The following is a 16,196-nucleotide window of genomic DNA, read 5'->3' as shown; positions in this document are numbered from 1 at the left end:
TTCCAATTCAAGTGCCCCCATTCCCTCGCTTCGTCACTGCAAATCAGGGCGTCAGATCCAACATGCTTGGCAGCCTCCCCCGCATGGAAAGTTTAAACACATAAGGCCATTCGTATGACCTCAGGCTATTACCCAACTGTTAAATAGGTACATATCCCTCATTCATTTTGGTCTCTCTGATCCCTTTCCGCCTGATCCACCTAGCCGTCAAAAGTACTGCTCAAACAGTACACTTGCCTCCTAACCCCTCCTCCCCCGCCCCATTTATATCCGCTTCATTCCCTTCCCAAGTCAACACATTCTCTACCTAGCTTGGGACTCTCCCGTCGGCGCCCTATCCCGGGCCCTCCAATGTTGTCCATGCAGAACTCAGCGTTTCTCGCCCATCTGAACGGCTCGGGTCTACAGCACTGCTCTGGTTCGGACATGCCCACTCTCTCAAATATCGGCGGATCCCTCCGAGCCAGCACATCCAGCACCAGCACCGGCGCCAGCCCCGATGATACCTCGTCCGATTCCCCCGACTGGGCCGGCGACCCCGATCAGTCGCCGGTAAACATCGATCCGATGGCTTTTGCCCGATCGCACGACTTTATGCTGGATTCAGAGATGGACGCGGCACCCAAAGTTGAGGAGTTGGAGGAGGATATCCAAAGCATCAAGCAGTCCGATGTGGGGAACGGGGAGGACATCGCGGGGGCTCCCGTCACCGTTCCACGGAAACGTGGGCGCCCACGCAAACACCCGCTGCCATCACCAGGAGGCCAGGTCAAGGTCACCAAGGGTCGATCGAAGACCGGCTGTATAACCTGTCGTCGCCGGAAAAAGAAGTGCGATGAGAGCAAGCCTGCGTAAGTCGCGTGACATCCACCATGCGCCCAGAATACTAACCCCGATGTTGTAGCTGTCTCAACTGCCAGAAGAATGCGGTCGTGTGTGAAGGATACCCCCCGAAGGAGATCTGGAAAAGTGGGAGACAAAGAATCGCCGATGGTATGCAGTTTCAATCTGGACTGTGGGACAAACACACTGACCACCCCCTCCCAGCTGTCCGTACCCAGACCCTTGTATCCGTGCCTCGCAGCCTGCCTCTCCTCATCGACGGAATCGAAACCGACATCGATCGCCGCTTTCTCGATCATTTCGTGTATGGGTTTAGTCGCGTGCTGACCCTTGTCAACGATGACTCGAACCCGTTCAAGGAGATTCTCCTGCCGATGGCCACACAACACCGGGGGTTGATGCATTCACTGATGTGTCTGTCTGGATCGCATCTTTCCGGTCTCGATCCAGAGCCGAAGCTGAAGGAACGCAAATACTTCCACTTTCATCGTGCGATCCAAGACTTGAAGGACAACATCACCGCGTCGTCATCCCAAGGCGGGGACCAGGACGAGGAGCAGCAGTTACTGGTTGAAGACCCGATAATCGCATCAACGATCGCCCTCAGCTTAAATACCATCTGTGAAGGCGAGACCAACGGCGAATACCGCCCACACATGGACGCCGCCCGCTACCTCCTCGTATCACAGCAGCCGCGGAACGAAAAGTTCCGGCAGTTCATCGTCGAGTTCTTCCAGTACCACGACATTTCCAACGCCCTGACCTCTTTGGACCGGCGCCCCGCTCTTCTCCAGGCCGGTATGCGCTTGCCCGAGTTCGTACCAGGGGCTCAGGCAGGGATGTTCGTGGGTGTCTTCGATGGTCTATTCAATTACATCTCCGAGATCACCCAGCTCCGCGACCGGATCCGCCAGCGGTTCAACGAGGGTTACGAGCCTGCCGTGGATTACCAAACGCTGAGTGAGGCTGTCCAGGTCGACACTGCCATCCGCAACTGGGAGACCTCTCACGAGGAGGAAACACCAAACTGGTTCCTGGCCCAACTCTACCGTCAGTCAACCTGGGTATATCTATACCGCACAATCCGGGCCTCGCGCCCGAGTGAAAAGATCGCTCAAGTCGTTGACGACGGCCTCTCATATCTTGACCGTTTGCCCGAGGACGCAGGCGCTTACAGTATCGTATTGATGCCCCTCTTCCTACTCGGCTGCTCTGCCTTCGAGCAACAGCAGCGCGAGCGTATCCAAAAAGGCTTTGAATCTCTCAAAGCCTACTCCAACCTGCGCAACATCGAACCTGCCTTCAAGGTCGTGACGCGGGTATGGGAAATCATGGACACGAACATCGAGGAAAGCTGGGACTGGGAGAAAATCATCCGTGACATGAACATGGACTTCCTTATCACTTAGTCCCACCTTTTCCTCTACTACTTTTCGATCTGATACCCTGGCCTCCAATTCTTGTGTTTATTTTGTCCGTCCTTGTCCGGGGAAATCACCCCCCCCCCCCCCCCCCCCCCAGCGGGGCGTGTCCCCCTCTCCAGAGGATCTATTTCCTTATGCTCTGAAGGTGAATCCGCGCCGTTAAGCATAATGATCATTCGTGGATGGGACTGTATTATGCGGTGTTATTGTTTTTTTGTTGATGTTGATGTTGATGTTGATGTTGATGTGTTCCGACTTGCATCTGCATCGTAAGATGCAGGGGAGGCCCGCGGTGTTTTTCTTCTAGCGTACAATTTGGGACTTCCCTAGGAAACCTAGGTGAAGTGTATGTCTGAGACATACCGTACATCCTCCCCGTCTCGCACTGCGCGAGAATGCACAAAGTCAAGCCTAAAAAAAAGTGGTGTTTTGACGGACTGGTGTTCGGCTCGATGCTGGATCTGGATTGGATCTTGTTTTGATGACTGGTGTTATGTGTTCTGTTATGTGTTCTGGTGGACGATGGTGTCTTGTCTTTGACGTTCTGGTCGGGTTCGAATTATTTCGTGCTGTAAATATCCTTCTGTTCTGTATGTATTTGCCTCAATTGGAACCCTCGCGGATATCCGTGTATCATATGTTTGCCAAACTTTGACGGAAAGAGCCCTGAGGGAGCTAGAGTTACTTGTGTAGCACGTGTTTGGGCCTTATCAAGACTGTCCACTCCACAGTCGAGTCTTGGTCGCAGATGAAGTCATTTTTCTACCAAGGTTGATGGATCCCGTCCCCACTTTGGCTTCAAGCATAAATGTAGTTTATCTTATAGTCTATCGCTGATCCTTGCCGGGGTTCCACTTGAGCTATGACTTGATCGTACACAGATAGAGTTGTCAGCCTATCATGCTCGAGAGTTGCATCTTATCATACGTCGAAAAATAGGGCCTCCATATTTTAGTGTCTTTTTTTTTTTTTTTTTTCAATGATCTCTAGACGACAATGGAGCCTCAAACATCCAGACCTGGAGAACACATGGTCCTTGCACATAGGACTATTGGTCAACATGTAGATGAGGGGTTACAAATGGCCGCATCACACAAGATTGCCTGGAAAATCTTCCAAAGCTCCAAGCCAGACTACAACGCTACGCGCACGGTGATGAAAATGACGATTCATTGCATTGGACTATATCGTTAAAAAACCAGGATATCCCGTGGTCATACCAAGTTTACTGCTGATACCTGCTTTTAGTTGACCGCAGTTGATTAAAAATATGGGGTAGCATTTGGGCAACTGGCACTGGGAGGGACCGCTGCATGCAAACGGGGGAGACAGATATTGTCAGACCCCCGGTTGAATCACGTCTTTTTTACAGTGTTTTCGAGTCAGTTATGCCTCCACACCCCTTCCTTGATTCTCACGATACAAAGTGGAAATGCACGAGTCACGATAGGGTATAATTGTCGACACCCTGATCCCGGACATTCCAGGCTGCTCCTAAGTAGACTGATTTAACAGCACGATTTTGCAACTTCAAAGGATGTATTTCACACGAAAATGCTATACATACCCTACCTCCGTGGCCTCCGTTTTCTTCTAAGGCAGCAACCGGACTTCACCACCCATCGCTGTTGCGTGTCTTCTGAATTGAAAGGGCGGCGGCCTTGAACAGTGCTACAAAAAGCTGTTTGCCAGTTGCTACAGAAATAAGGCAATTTCTAGAAAGTCTTAATACAGTACCACATCAACAGCTTTCGAGTCTTTGAGTAGGGCACACTGATGAAGTAGCGCAGAGCACAGGGAAGAAGTGCTCGACCGAAGGATAAATTAGTACTTCAAAATAGTGGATATTCTATAACCACTCTCGGCGCCAATGATTCAAGATCACAGTTAGGATGAAAGCTTACATTTGAATGCCCTCTTTCAGGGTATCCTCGGTAATGCAGAATACAAGCCGAAACCACCCTGGTTCCTGGACGTGATGCTCTTCCCCCGTTGACATAATGACGCCTGCGGATTTCAAACGCGCCGAGAGAAGTTTTTCAGAAGACTATCCATTCTCATGAGCATCTTCTATACCAAGATGCGCACTCAAATCAAGCCATACAAACAATCCTGCATACCCGGTATCATAATTCGAGATCAGATTATTTTGTCTCTCAATAGCACAATATTGGCACAGCTCTCATGACCTCTATCGTGAAAGCAAATTCCCGCCTGATTCAGGAGATCTTCTCAATTGTAATATTGGCAAGTAGACTTCTTGTTCACTTTTACCTCACATTCTTCTGATTTGATTCCCGGATAATGAACATGAAGCGTGCTATTATACTACTAGGTCGCTATATGTTGTTTGTAATATCAAGGAATAGTTATGGACAAGTTTGTAACTCATAATAGTATGTACGTGGTTGCTGAGATATCAATTCATAAAAATTGGCATTCAATGTGGTTTTCTACGGGTGGCCACTTGCTTGTGAATTACGTTACTGGCCATAGTAATGTGGCATAGGTGCCAGGCCTTATCCCGAGATTCACAGCTTCACGACCCTTGCAATTCATTCACCTCCCAATCAACGTGGATTTTCCATTGTCCGCAGAACCCGGGGCCAAGATCGAAGGTGTCTTCTCTAATACTGTTGGTGTTTCCGTTGATCAGAGTGAGTGTGTCATTGTCCGTTTCTGTAGTACAGAGGATATGTTGGAGGCGTGGGAGGCTGGCACACCTTCTCGAGTTGGTGGTAGGGTAGTTGGCCATCAAGTCGTGGACAGGAATTAGGGCTGCTTATACCCAGTAGACGTTTCTGTTCTTCCTGCACTGTTGTTTTTCTTCTACTCTCATTCTTCTCTCAGACTTTTTCGTTCTTGTTTCATTCTTGTTTCATTTTTCTTTTCTTTGTACAGAAACTGCAGAGAAGATCTGGCTTGCTTGACAGCTATTGTTCAGAACGAAAACCCGACATTAATTTTTATTTTGCATCCAATTCATCAATCAGACTTCGTCTAATGTGCAGAGTATTAAGTAGCCTACGAGTCGATTAAGCCCGTTGAACTCGACTGCGTGATTCCACCCTCTGAGACATTGCCACTCAAGCCTGTCCGAAATAATGAATCGTCTTACAGATCTAGGTGTTGGAATTTCCAATTGCGATAAATGACATAGTCTCCCCATAAGAAATGCCTAAACGGGTGATTAGCCGACCCAGCATGTTCGGGCAAAGCCCCGATCTCCAGCTTGATTAGGTATATGGAAAAAGAAACAATAGTGCAAGGGCAGTCTATCTTAGAGATGCAGGCACAGCTAGAAAGCATATTGTAGATCTATATTGGTGTCTCTAGCAGTTTATTCACTACCGATCCTGGTGTGTGGACAATGGACAATGGACAACGGTCGGGTTGGTCGCAGCGCGGAGTAACCCCGACGCCCCGACATCCCGCGGGACCCCCGCGAAAAGGTCGGGTCCATCTATCCCGAGCATTCCCCCACGTTGCACGAAGTTCCCCTCTTGACAATTTCAACATTCAGGTGATCCTTCTGCTTGCACTGAATTGAGCTTCAAGCATCACAGAGTATCAGATAAAATGTCTTACACCACTGCTATCCAACGGAGCCTCAAAGGCCCTTCGCCGGCATTCGGTTTTTGGCTCACGTACGTTTCACGATGACTTCATTTGGCGCATTGGAAGGCCTATCTCGGTCAATAGCAAGAGCGCAAGCTCTTCAATTTGCTAATTCATGTCTACAGTCTCCCCAGCGCTGCTGTTGCTAAGACCATCATTCACGGTGCCTCTGGTTCGTCAACAAAGTTCAGCTGGGTTCTGGTTGATGCCGAGCACGGTTTGATTTCCGATTCCAACTATTATGAGGTTCGTCCCGATACGTTCCAAAAAAGATGCTGGCACAGCTGACAGTGACACAGCTTAATAATGCTATTGGTTCTGAAGACGCCAGCCCCGTTATCCGGGTCCCCTGGGCGGAGGAGTGGATGATTAAGCGCGCTCTCGATGCCGGTGCTCACGGCATCATGACTCCGATGTGCCATTCAGAGGTATGTTCGACTCTAACGCAGCTTCTGAATAACCTATAGAAACTTTTTAACCATTATCCTGCCGTATAGGTTGACGCTGCTAAGATCGTCAGCTGGTGCAAGTACCCTCCTCTCGGAACCCGTGGCTACGGCCCCATGTTCGCCCCCCACTCATTCCCCGGATGCAACCCCGGCCCCGAGTACGATGAGGGTTCCCAGCAGTTTGTGACCGTGTGCGTGCAGATTGAGTCGCGACCCGGTGTTGAGAATGTTGAGAAGATTGCTGCTACTCCTGGCATTGATGTCCTCTTCATTGGGCCGTTCGATCTTGCCAAGCAGACAGGTGTTACTCGCGGCGGCGAGGAGCACGAGGCTTCTATTCAGCGTATCTTGGCTGCTGCCCATGCCAATGGCAAAAAAGCTGCTATCTTCTGTAAGTTTGCCTTGGAACGAACCTTGCATCCTTGATCCGGATTTCTGACCGTTCTTTGTAGGTACCGATGGTAATGATGCTCGCAAGCGTGCCGAGCAAGGATTCGATATGATTTCTGTCAACACTGATGTTGGTGTTATCCGGGCGGGTATGCTGAACGAGTTGAAGACAGCCAATGGCGAGGCTGTTCAGGGTGGCGCCCGCGAGGGCTACTAGATTCCTTGCATTCTTGAGATGCGACCTGTATAGATCATGACTTTGATGTTAAATATAACCACTTCTCGCATCACATGGACTTTCCTATTAGGGGCTTTTCACTCCGTGAAGAGACTTACGATTTGAAAGCTATTTTGGAAGCTTTCTTGTGAATGTAAGCCATTGGGTTCCGCGGATGTTCGTTGCTGACAACCTTGAACCCCTTTTCGGCAGCTGCGGCTGAGGCCTACATGAGTTGAGGGGCTAGGCTCTGCCTCGGGGAACCTGTGTGGTTAAGAAGGGGTAAGCATCGCATCGCATTAAGGGAGATCACGGTCAAGTAGATCGACAAGAGCTACAACAGCCCCATTGGGACAAGTGACTTCGCTTAGATGTAAGGCATCCACGTGTGCTGACTCAAAAAAGGGTGGCCAATTAGGATGAGAAACGACGAATTATGATTTATGTCTTGTAGGTGTAACGGGCGCGGTGGATCCTGCTCTGGGCCCTCGCGTCGTTCTCGTTCTCGTTGTCGTAGTGTAAGCCTGAATTACCTTTACGCCTGTTCAAGTAGATACCGCTGTCTTACCAGATATGTTACCAAGGTAGTTTTGCTCTACAGGAGACCGTAGAGACTTCTTGGGAGCTTCACCACTTTCCAGTTACTCTTAGAAGCATTTTTGATCTGATTTTAAGTAGTGTTATAGAAGAAGAATGTCAAATTTGGGAGATTTTTATGAGATAAAAGGTGATCGAGCGCCCTCATGCACTCTTTCCTGCTTGGCGTGGATTTTGATACGTGTAACACATTTACATTAAATACTGCCGTCTAAGGTAGGTAAAGTACGGTAATGTACCGTAAGGGAGGATATTAAGAGCTGATAAGCAGCAGAAGAACTAAACCGAACGAGGCCAAGTTCAGTGAAAACGTGATTCTATCGTCGCAGCTTTAGTCTTCGACAGGGGTATACTGCTCTCACATGTATTTGATTCCTGTGATGTGGGCGGTTTAAAGATTTCGATTTCCGGTGAGAACGCAGTGAATTACGGGTTCTTAGACACCCTGAAAGCTTCATCCTTGTGATCATTTGACATCACCGTACCTCGGTTCGTATTCCACCTCAGTCATCGCCGATATCATCGTTCAGAGAGATGGATGTGGGGATCTAGGGGTGTACGCTATTGAAAGGTGCATTTCGTCGGGGTCTCACTATTCACTATGGACAAGGACAAGATCGTCGAGGAAATCAATGTCCAGAAGGACGCAGGCTTCCACGCGGCCCTTCAGGACGCAGTCTACAATCTCTCACTGCACGACGTCAACCCAGTGAATGTCCAGGTGAGAAACCTGTCTCTCCATCTCGATACTTCCCCTCCGATATGGGAATCATCGCCATCACAGTTTTGGCGTCGTCTACGGGGTCAGAAAATCGAAGGCATCTCGAAGACGGTGCTCGATGGAGTCGACGCAAACATGCCGAGTGGCAGCTTGACTGCTATCATTGGTAGTAGTGGATCGGGCAAAACATCACTGCTCAATCTTATGGCCGGTCGCATGTCACTTTCTCGAGCTACCGTAGAGGGAAATACTACCTTCAATAAAAACGCCGATATCCAAAGCATCCGCAGTGCCTACGTGATGCAAGAGGACATTCTCGTTCCAACTTTGACTGTTCGTGAGACTCTGCGGTATTCGGCTGATCTTCGACTGCCACCTCCAACCACTCAGGAAGAGCGATATGCCATCGTGGAGCAGGTTATCCTTGAGCTGGGCCTTAAAGATTGTGCTGATACGCGTATTGGGACGACAGCCCACAAGGGGTGCAGTGGTGGTGAGAAGAGACGCACAAGTATTGGTGTGCAGTTGCTGGCCAATCCCTCTGTTTTGTTCTGCGATGAGCCTACGACAGGCTTGGATGCCACCAGTGCTTTTCAGATTATTCGCACCTTGAATCGGCTTGCTCGAGATGGTCGCACGGTGATCGTCTCCATTCACGCACCTCGTTCGGAAATTTGGAGCCTTTTCGACAATGTTATTCTCTTGGCTCGGGGATCACCATTGTACAGCGGATCAGTGAGCGACTCAGTAGCGCACTTCGAACAATGCGGCCATATTCTGCCCCCGTTTGTTAACCCTGCGGAGTTTTTGATCGATTTGGCGGCTATCGATAATCGCACTGAAACTCTGGAAGCAGCATCTTATGTCCGGGTGGACAATCTTCGACAGGCGTGGCAATCGCGACCGTTTACAGAGACCGAGGAGAAGCAAACTCCTCTGGCACCCGTATCGGTTGGAGGTGAAATAGGAGCAATGAAGAAGGTCTCTTTTCGTCGACAAGTGCGCGTCCTGACATCACGAACATTCAAGACAACTCTTCGCGACCCGATGGGTGTCGCTGGCAGCCTGCTCGAGGCTATTGGTATGGCGGTGATCAATGGCTGGATCTTCCTACAGCTTGATGAAAGCCTGGCAGGGATCCGCTCTCGAGAAGGCAGCCTGTACACAGCCAGCAGCCTAAACGGCTATCTCATTCTGCTGTATGAGACTTACAGATTGACCATCGACATCCGTCTCTTTGATCGCGAGCGCAATGAAGGCGTGGTCGGCGTTCCAGCCTTTCTCATCAGCCGTCGAATCGCACGATTCCCACTTGAAGACCTCCCGGTGCCGCTACTTTTTTCGGTCATCTTCTACTTCATGGTTGGCTATCGCCTTGATGCAGCACAATTCTTCATTTTCTTTGCCTTGACCGTGCTCACGCACTACATCGCCGTTACCTTTGCTGCAGTATCAATTGGCGTCTCAAGAAATTTCCCTGGTGCCAGTCTGGTTGGCAATTTGTCCTTCACCTTGCAGTCGTTTGCATGCGGGTATTTTGTTCAAGGAAATCAGATTCCCGTCTATGTGCGGTGGCTCAAATGGTGCGCCTATACGTTCTATATATTCGGAGCCCTGTGTGCGAACGAGTTTATTGGGCCGAACGGCTCTGAACTTGGTCAATTTTATGCCTGTCCATACTCTGACAATCCGCTCGATCCGGCTTGCAAGGAATATACTGGACGATACATCATGCAGAGCTTGGGAATGCCATCGAATTGGATTTGGCGGCCTATCATTGTGCTGGTAGCATTTATGCTCGCCCACTATTTTGTGGCCGGTCTGCTACTTCAGTACAATCGTTATGCCATCGACATTGCCCAAGCGCGAAAGTCAGAAGGCGATCCTTCTGCAGGAAAAGCCAAGACAGCAGTTCGTCCTGCCGAAGACGTGCGACGAGTCGCCATCTCGCTGGATAAATACGCCCTGGAGATTCGAAAGAAACAGCTTCCGTGGCAACGCCCTCTCTCGCTTCAGATATTGCATCCCATCACGGCGGAATTCCTTCCTGGAGAGCTTAATATCATCATGGGTCCATCAGGAAGTGGCAAGACATCGCTTTTAAACTCGATTGCCCGCCGCCTGCATGATTCGGTGGGGACCCGTTACCGTTTAGACGGTCGGATGCTGTACAACGGTGCAGTGCCATCGGAAAATGTGATTCGGTCGGTGACCTCGTTCGTCACGCAGGACGACGATGCCCTGATGCCATCACTAACGGTGAGGGAGAGTTTAAGATTCGCCGCAGGGTTACGATTGCCCACATGGATGTCTTCAGAGGAGAAAAACCGCCGGGCAGAAGAAATCCTCTACAAGATGGGTCTCAAAGAATGTGCGGACAATCTCATCGGCAGCGAACTAATCAAGGGTATTAGTGGAGGCGAGAAGCGCAGAGTCACCATCGCCATTCAAATCCTCACAGACCCCAGGGTATTGTTGCTTGACGAGCCAACCTCGGGTCTTGATGCTTTCACAGCGATGTCAATCATCGAGGTCCTAAAGGGCCTGGCAGCCGAAGGCCGCACCCTGATCATGACCATTCACCAGTCCCGTTCCGATCTATTCACCCATTTCTCGCAAGTCCTGCTCTTAGCTCGCGGCGGATATCCTGTTTACGCAGGCGATGGGCAACAAATGCTTCCCCACTTCGCGGCTCTTGACCACGAGTGTCCGCAGACAACCAATCCGGCAGACTTTGTTTTAGACCTGATCACGGTTGATCTGCAACAGGAAGATCGAGAAGCCATCACTCGAGAGCGTGTTCAACATCTCATAGCCAATTGGTCAGAGTCCACTCCTGTTCTGGGACGCACCGCGTCTCGGATTGCAACCCCTGCGGAGCTTGGTAGTCTTCGTCGCAAGATGCTGCCATTCGTGATCACTTTCCCGATCGTGCTCCGCCGGTCGTTTATCAACTTCTGGCGTCAGCCACCGCTCGTAATGGCGCGGTCGATGCAAGTTTTGGGTATCGGCATCATCATGGCGCTGTTCTTTGCACCGCTGAAGAATGATTATGCCGCTGTGCAGTCTCGCATGGGATTCGTCCAGGAATTTGCCGCACTTTATTTTGTAGGCATGCTTCAAAACATCGCTATCTACCCCAATGAGCGTGATGTCTTCTACCGCGAAGAAGCAGACAATTGCTATTCCGCTGAGACATTCATGCTATCTTACACGGCAATCGAGATTCCGTTCGAAATCATTTCATCCCTCGTGTTCGGTGTGCTGGCCGCATTTGCCGATAATATGAAACGCACAGTGCAGATGTTCCTCATTAGTGCATTCAACTGTTTCTGCATCATCAACTGCGGCGAGTCCGTGGGCATCATGTTCTGCACTCTGTTCTCGCACGTCGGCTTCGCCGTCAACATCACCTCTGTTTTGCTATCCATCTCCACTATCCTCGGTGGCGTGATGAGTCTCAACGTCAACGACGTTTTACAAGGCATCAACTACCTATCGCCAATCAAGTACGCGATTGCCAACCTAGCGCACTACTCGATGGAAGGTCAAAAATTCACCTGCACGTCTGCCGAGCGACTCGCCAATGGCCAATGCCCCATCAATACTGGAGAGGAGGTACTTGCACTTTACAACCTCAATAAAAACGGAGCAATAAACATCATGGCACTGGGAGTCGCCACGATCATCTATCGATTCGTGGCATACGCATTGCTCAAGGCGATGCGTTCTCATCACATGATGGAGCGGTGGCGAGAATGGCGGCGATCTCGTCGGACAAGCTGATGGATTTGCTACACTTACCATACTATGTATATTTCTACACCCCTATTTCCAACATATTTGAATGATAATGACTCTAGATATGATAATATTCAGCTCAGACCGCTAGTTATAAGTATATCATAGTTTTTCTGTTCCAAATCTGACGATGTTCGGAGATGGAACATGTGCATGAGGCTCTTCGCAAATGAACCGAGACCGCTGGTGGCGTCCATCAACTCTATTCAAAATAGACTGGTGGAGCTATAAACAGATTTTCGCATGTGATCTCATCATATGACTGGACGGATTCAATAACTCCTCGAATTCCGGTCGACCAGGGCGCTATCTCTTCCAAGGGTAACACTGTGGCTCGTCTATTGGACATGGTCATATTCAGCTACCCCAGCTTTGAACGTGAGACAAGTACCTCGACTACATAAGGGATGCGGTGCCATTTGTTTCAACCCGACCGTGTCGGCGCCACCACACCTTCACCAGATGACGCTGCTACCGCCAAGGCACTCATTGATCTCTCCGTTATTGTGCTAATCTTGAACCGCGGCCTATTGAAGATTTACTCACTCATAGTGTTCTTTTATAAGGCCATGAATCGTGAGGTGAGGTATCCGCCTTCTTACTCACCCGGCCTCAACGGTTTTATCTGCAGAGGTCCTGTAATCATACGGTTCAGTCAATGGTAAAGCTTCCCCAGGGTTATAATGTAAATTACACTGGGAGGCCCGCCCGCCCCATCAAGTCCCCCGCTAGATGAGGCTCTTTCACGTGCTATTTTCAGCCCAGACCGCAGTCTAGTGGCAAGCGCTTACGAGAGACCAAAACATCGAGCAACGACGACGCGTGCATAGGACGATCTAATGAAAGATGTTTAGTCTTTGAACTGTCACGTGTCAGAGTGCAGAAAATACGCCTCGTCTATGTAGACTTTCAGATGCGTTATGACTGGGGTCCAAATAAGGGGTTTCATGTAAGTGCAATTAAGGTAATGAAGTCAGCGCTTACATACTTCATTTTGACAAGCCTCAGTCAATCGTTGGAGTGGACTGGCATATCAGGGCCTTGAACTTTCTGAACAGTCGGAGGAACAGCGCGGGAGAACATGAGGCTATGACCACTTTTTTTGTCTGGCCGTATCTGACTTGTGATGGATCTTATTAGGATAATACTGTATCTACGCCTCTTCAGATCCGATGGGAGCCAAGAAGCAAAGTCGGTCCTGGATTAGGATCTCAAATGTGAATATCTTGGAATCGCTTGTATCATTAATAGCTGATTTTTTAGAGCTTAGGTATTATAGCATTTTGTCGCGGCCCCTGGGGTGTCAACCCCCGTAGTGACAAAGGTAGAAAGGGCTGGTTTCCTTATTGTCTGTCCATTTGCCTGGCAATTGCAAACGAGCCAACTATTGCCCCCTATAAGAACGAGATCTGCCACAGTATGAACGGAAGAGATACCTTCCGAGATCAAGTCCGAGAAGCGATCAAGGAGAATAAAAGGAACTCGCCTGAACTGGGCGGTACCGGCACTGATTGCCATGCCGGACCGCGCCTGCAAAGGTCTTCCACCATAGACATCCATGCCGTTTTTCTTGTCTTCTATTTCTTTTCTATACTTCTGGAATACCATCGCTTCTCGTTCCTTGTATTTTCATAGGTCTAACATGTTGCAGTGGATGGTGACAGATAAGTCCGGTTAGATAGAAGACAAGAGGCAGGACCAGCCTCACCTACTCCACGGAAATTGAAGTGTTCCGATAACGGGCAACTCCGGTCGAAACTCGGCTCGAGGGCTGGTTTTTCTCATCGTCAAGTCTGGGTCGATTCATTCGGGCACAAGCCGGATGTTATTCGACTGTAATGTAATTGGATGGAGTGAAATATTCCAAGTGTGGTTGAACCGGTTCCAGATTCTCTCGGGGACCGGCTCAACCACCCAAAAGTATCAGAAACCCTTCACACTTGGGTCCCAAATGGCCAAGCCGGAAGAGAGAGTTCAGTACCTGTTTTCCGGTGTTGGGTCGCACCTTTCGGGGAGGGCAATGGATCAGGCACTACCCGACCCGAGCTGATGCAATAGGATCAGTCATCCTACAGTATACAGTATACAGTATACAGTATACCCCTAGAGAACCGGTTTGACCAGGGGGGAAAGCCCTAGGCCCTGAAACGACGGCACGGTCGGATCTATGATGATTCGTTGTGGAGCGACACGTCTTCGACGGGGATCTACGATCCGCGAGTAGGCTTTGTCCCTGAAGTGTCTCCACCGGGCGCATTTGGTCGAATCGGATGATTTAGTCGGGGAACCTGTAAAAATTCAAGAGTGTCCCTGTCTATCATTCGATCTAGAGCCCCCCTCAGCTCGAAGCGAGTATTGATTTTCGCGCGCGGCTCCACGTTTGAGTTTGTTAACAAATCATACTTGGTTCCAGCCAATCTTTCCCTGTTCCGTTTTTTTTTCTTTCCTTTTTTCTTATCCAAGAAATCGGTGAAAGATTTTTTGGGGGTTCTGATTAAAGTTTTGCAGTCTGTGCCTCGGGCTTCGGTCGTGGAAGTATGACAGGCTGGGAAACGAAAGGGAAACGAAAGGGAAATGAAAGGGAAATGAAAGTTGAATGAAAGTTGAATGGATGTATCAAAGAAGGGTTTTTTTCAAACGTGATAAATTCAATCTCTATAGTCTATCATGGCCATCCCCTTTCTCTAAACTCCCGGAGATCCAATCTCCATATCCTGTCCTAGGGGTATTCAAAAAAGACATCAAAAATCATAGCTCGTAGACGACGTCCTGACCGGGCGGGATCAACCGCTCTCGGCGAGGAGACATGTCGAGTCAACCGAACATGTGGAAACAAGTCCAATCCAAAAAAAAAGGTCACCAACTGGGGTGAAACGAAGAAACAAAGAGATCACCAAGCTGGCTGGTGAGACGAAAGGTAAAGACCCTTAATAAAAGAGTGCGCGGGTCAACCGGCAGGTTCATGTCATGTATTGACCAGTTTAAGACTGGCCAAGGTTAAGAGCCAGACCGGTGTCGATGGGGCAGCCGTGGGTGGCGTGGTCATCAGTAGGGAACAGGTAGGCGGCGGCGCAGGCGGCATCACCGGCAGAGCAGACAGCGGAGGGGCAAGAAGAGGACTGGCCCTCGGAGGGCAGGACGGAGAAACCATAGGTGCTGAACTCGGAACCAGACTCCATGTTGATGCAGGACAGATCCCAGAAGATGGTATCGGTGGCCTGGGTGTACTCGAACTGGAGCACATCGGTCTGGCTGGGGTCGGTGGCCAGCTTGATGGAAACACCGCCGCCGTTGGGGTTGGTCTGCCAGGCCTCGGAGTAGGTACCGCCGTTGGCAGTCAGGGTCTGCATGGAGCCGACAACGTCGGTCACGGACCAGGCGTAGACGTCCATGTTCAGGTTGTTGGTGATCATGACGGAGCCACTGGCGGGGACGGTGTCGTTACGACGGACCATCATGCCGGAGGGCAGGGCAGAAGCCAGAGTGGCGAAGGCAGCGGCAATGCCGAAAGTCTTGGTGAACATCATTTTGATAGAGATTGTGTTGGGTCAAAAAGACTGTGGGTTTTGATATATAGATAGTGTTTTGTAAGGATTGTGGTCTGGTCGACAGACGAAGGAGTGTCTCGAGAATCGATCTCGGAAAGGAAAGTAGGTCTTCAAGGAGTGAGAGACGTGGTTTGATAGAGAGAAAGATCGGGGTGGGTGAGGCCCTCTTTATAATTTTAAGAAGGGTCCCTGGCAGGGACCCCAGACAGGTACCAATTCAGCAAAAAACGTGTCGGGTGCAGCCACGCAGACCTGATCCATGGATCGAATCTAGGAACAGTGGAACCTCTAAAAGGCAAAATCAGATGAGTGGACCCTCGAAGGCGAATCACGGCGGGGTCAATGAAAGTGACGGAGCGATTCGCCTGACGTCGCATCGTTTCATGGTCTGGACCACAGAGGGGATTCTTCTTTTTAGGGCGCCAAGTTGAGTATAGTGTAGCCCTGGAGGAGAGGGCAGGTATCAATTCTACACTCTATACATCAATTCATCCTTGCACTAGACGAAGTCCAGTACTTTTGTCTCGGGTAATTTTCCACAATCTACCATGAAATAGAGTATGCGGTGTGATATAGAATCAGTTGTTC

The 16,196-nt window shown here is 49.8% G+C and overlaps 4 protein-coding genes across 4 annotated transcripts; 3 read left to right on the top strand and 1 right to left on the bottom strand.

The window, feature by feature from the left end:
- Positions 1 to 351: 351 nt before the first annotated feature.
- N7443_010578 (Zn(II)2Cys6 transcription factor) lies at positions 352 to 2,252 on the top strand (the record flags this gene model as incomplete). The annotated part of the gene is made up of 3 exons (XM_056890634.1): positions 352 to 851; positions 905 to 993; positions 1,048 to 2,252. The coding sequence occupies 3 exons, from the start codon at positions 352 to 354 to the stop codon at positions 2,250 to 2,252; spliced, it is 1,794 nt and encodes a 597-aa protein (XP_056737125.1).
- A 3,594-nt stretch (positions 2,253 to 5,846) lies between these two features.
- Positions 5,847 to 6,941, top strand: N7443_010577 (HpcH/HpaI aldolase family protein; the record flags this gene model as incomplete). The annotated part of the gene is made up of 5 exons (XM_056890633.1): positions 5,847 to 5,914; positions 6,011 to 6,131; positions 6,185 to 6,313; positions 6,383 to 6,725; positions 6,787 to 6,941. 5 exons carry the CDS (start codon positions 5,847 to 5,849, stop codon positions 6,939 to 6,941), a joined length of 816 nt encoding a protein of 271 aa, XP_056737124.1.
- Positions 6,942 to 8,139: 1,198 nt separating this feature from the next.
- Positions 8,140 to 12,045, top strand: N7443_010576 (putative ABC efflux transporter; the record flags this gene model as incomplete). The annotated part of the gene is made up of 1 exon (XM_056890632.1): positions 8,140 to 12,045. The coding sequence occupies one exon, from the start codon at positions 8,140 to 8,142 to the stop codon at positions 12,043 to 12,045; it is 3,906 nt and encodes a 1,301-aa protein (XP_056737123.1).
- Positions 12,046 to 15,041: 2,996 nt separating this feature from the next.
- On the bottom strand, positions 15,042 to 15,587 carry N7443_010575 (putative extracellular thaumatin domain protein; the record flags this gene model as incomplete). Its single annotated transcript, XM_056890631.1, has 1 exon — positions 15,042 to 15,587. One exon carries the CDS (start codon positions 15,585 to 15,587, stop codon positions 15,042 to 15,044), a length of 546 nt encoding a protein of 181 aa, XP_056737122.1.
- Between the last annotated feature and the right edge of the window lie 609 nt (positions 15,588 to 16,196).

Source organism: Penicillium atrosanguineum, assembly GCF_028827265.1.
Source record: "Penicillium atrosanguineum strain IBT 20685 chromosome Unknown utg000008l_segment0_segment0, whole genome shotgun sequence".
In the NCBI taxonomy this organism is placed as follows: domain Eukaryota; kingdom Fungi; phylum Ascomycota; class Eurotiomycetes; order Eurotiales; family Aspergillaceae; genus Penicillium; species Penicillium atrosanguineum.
The sequence above is the reverse complement of the archived record's forward strand: the minus strand, read 5'-3'. Positions and strand labels throughout refer to the sequence as shown.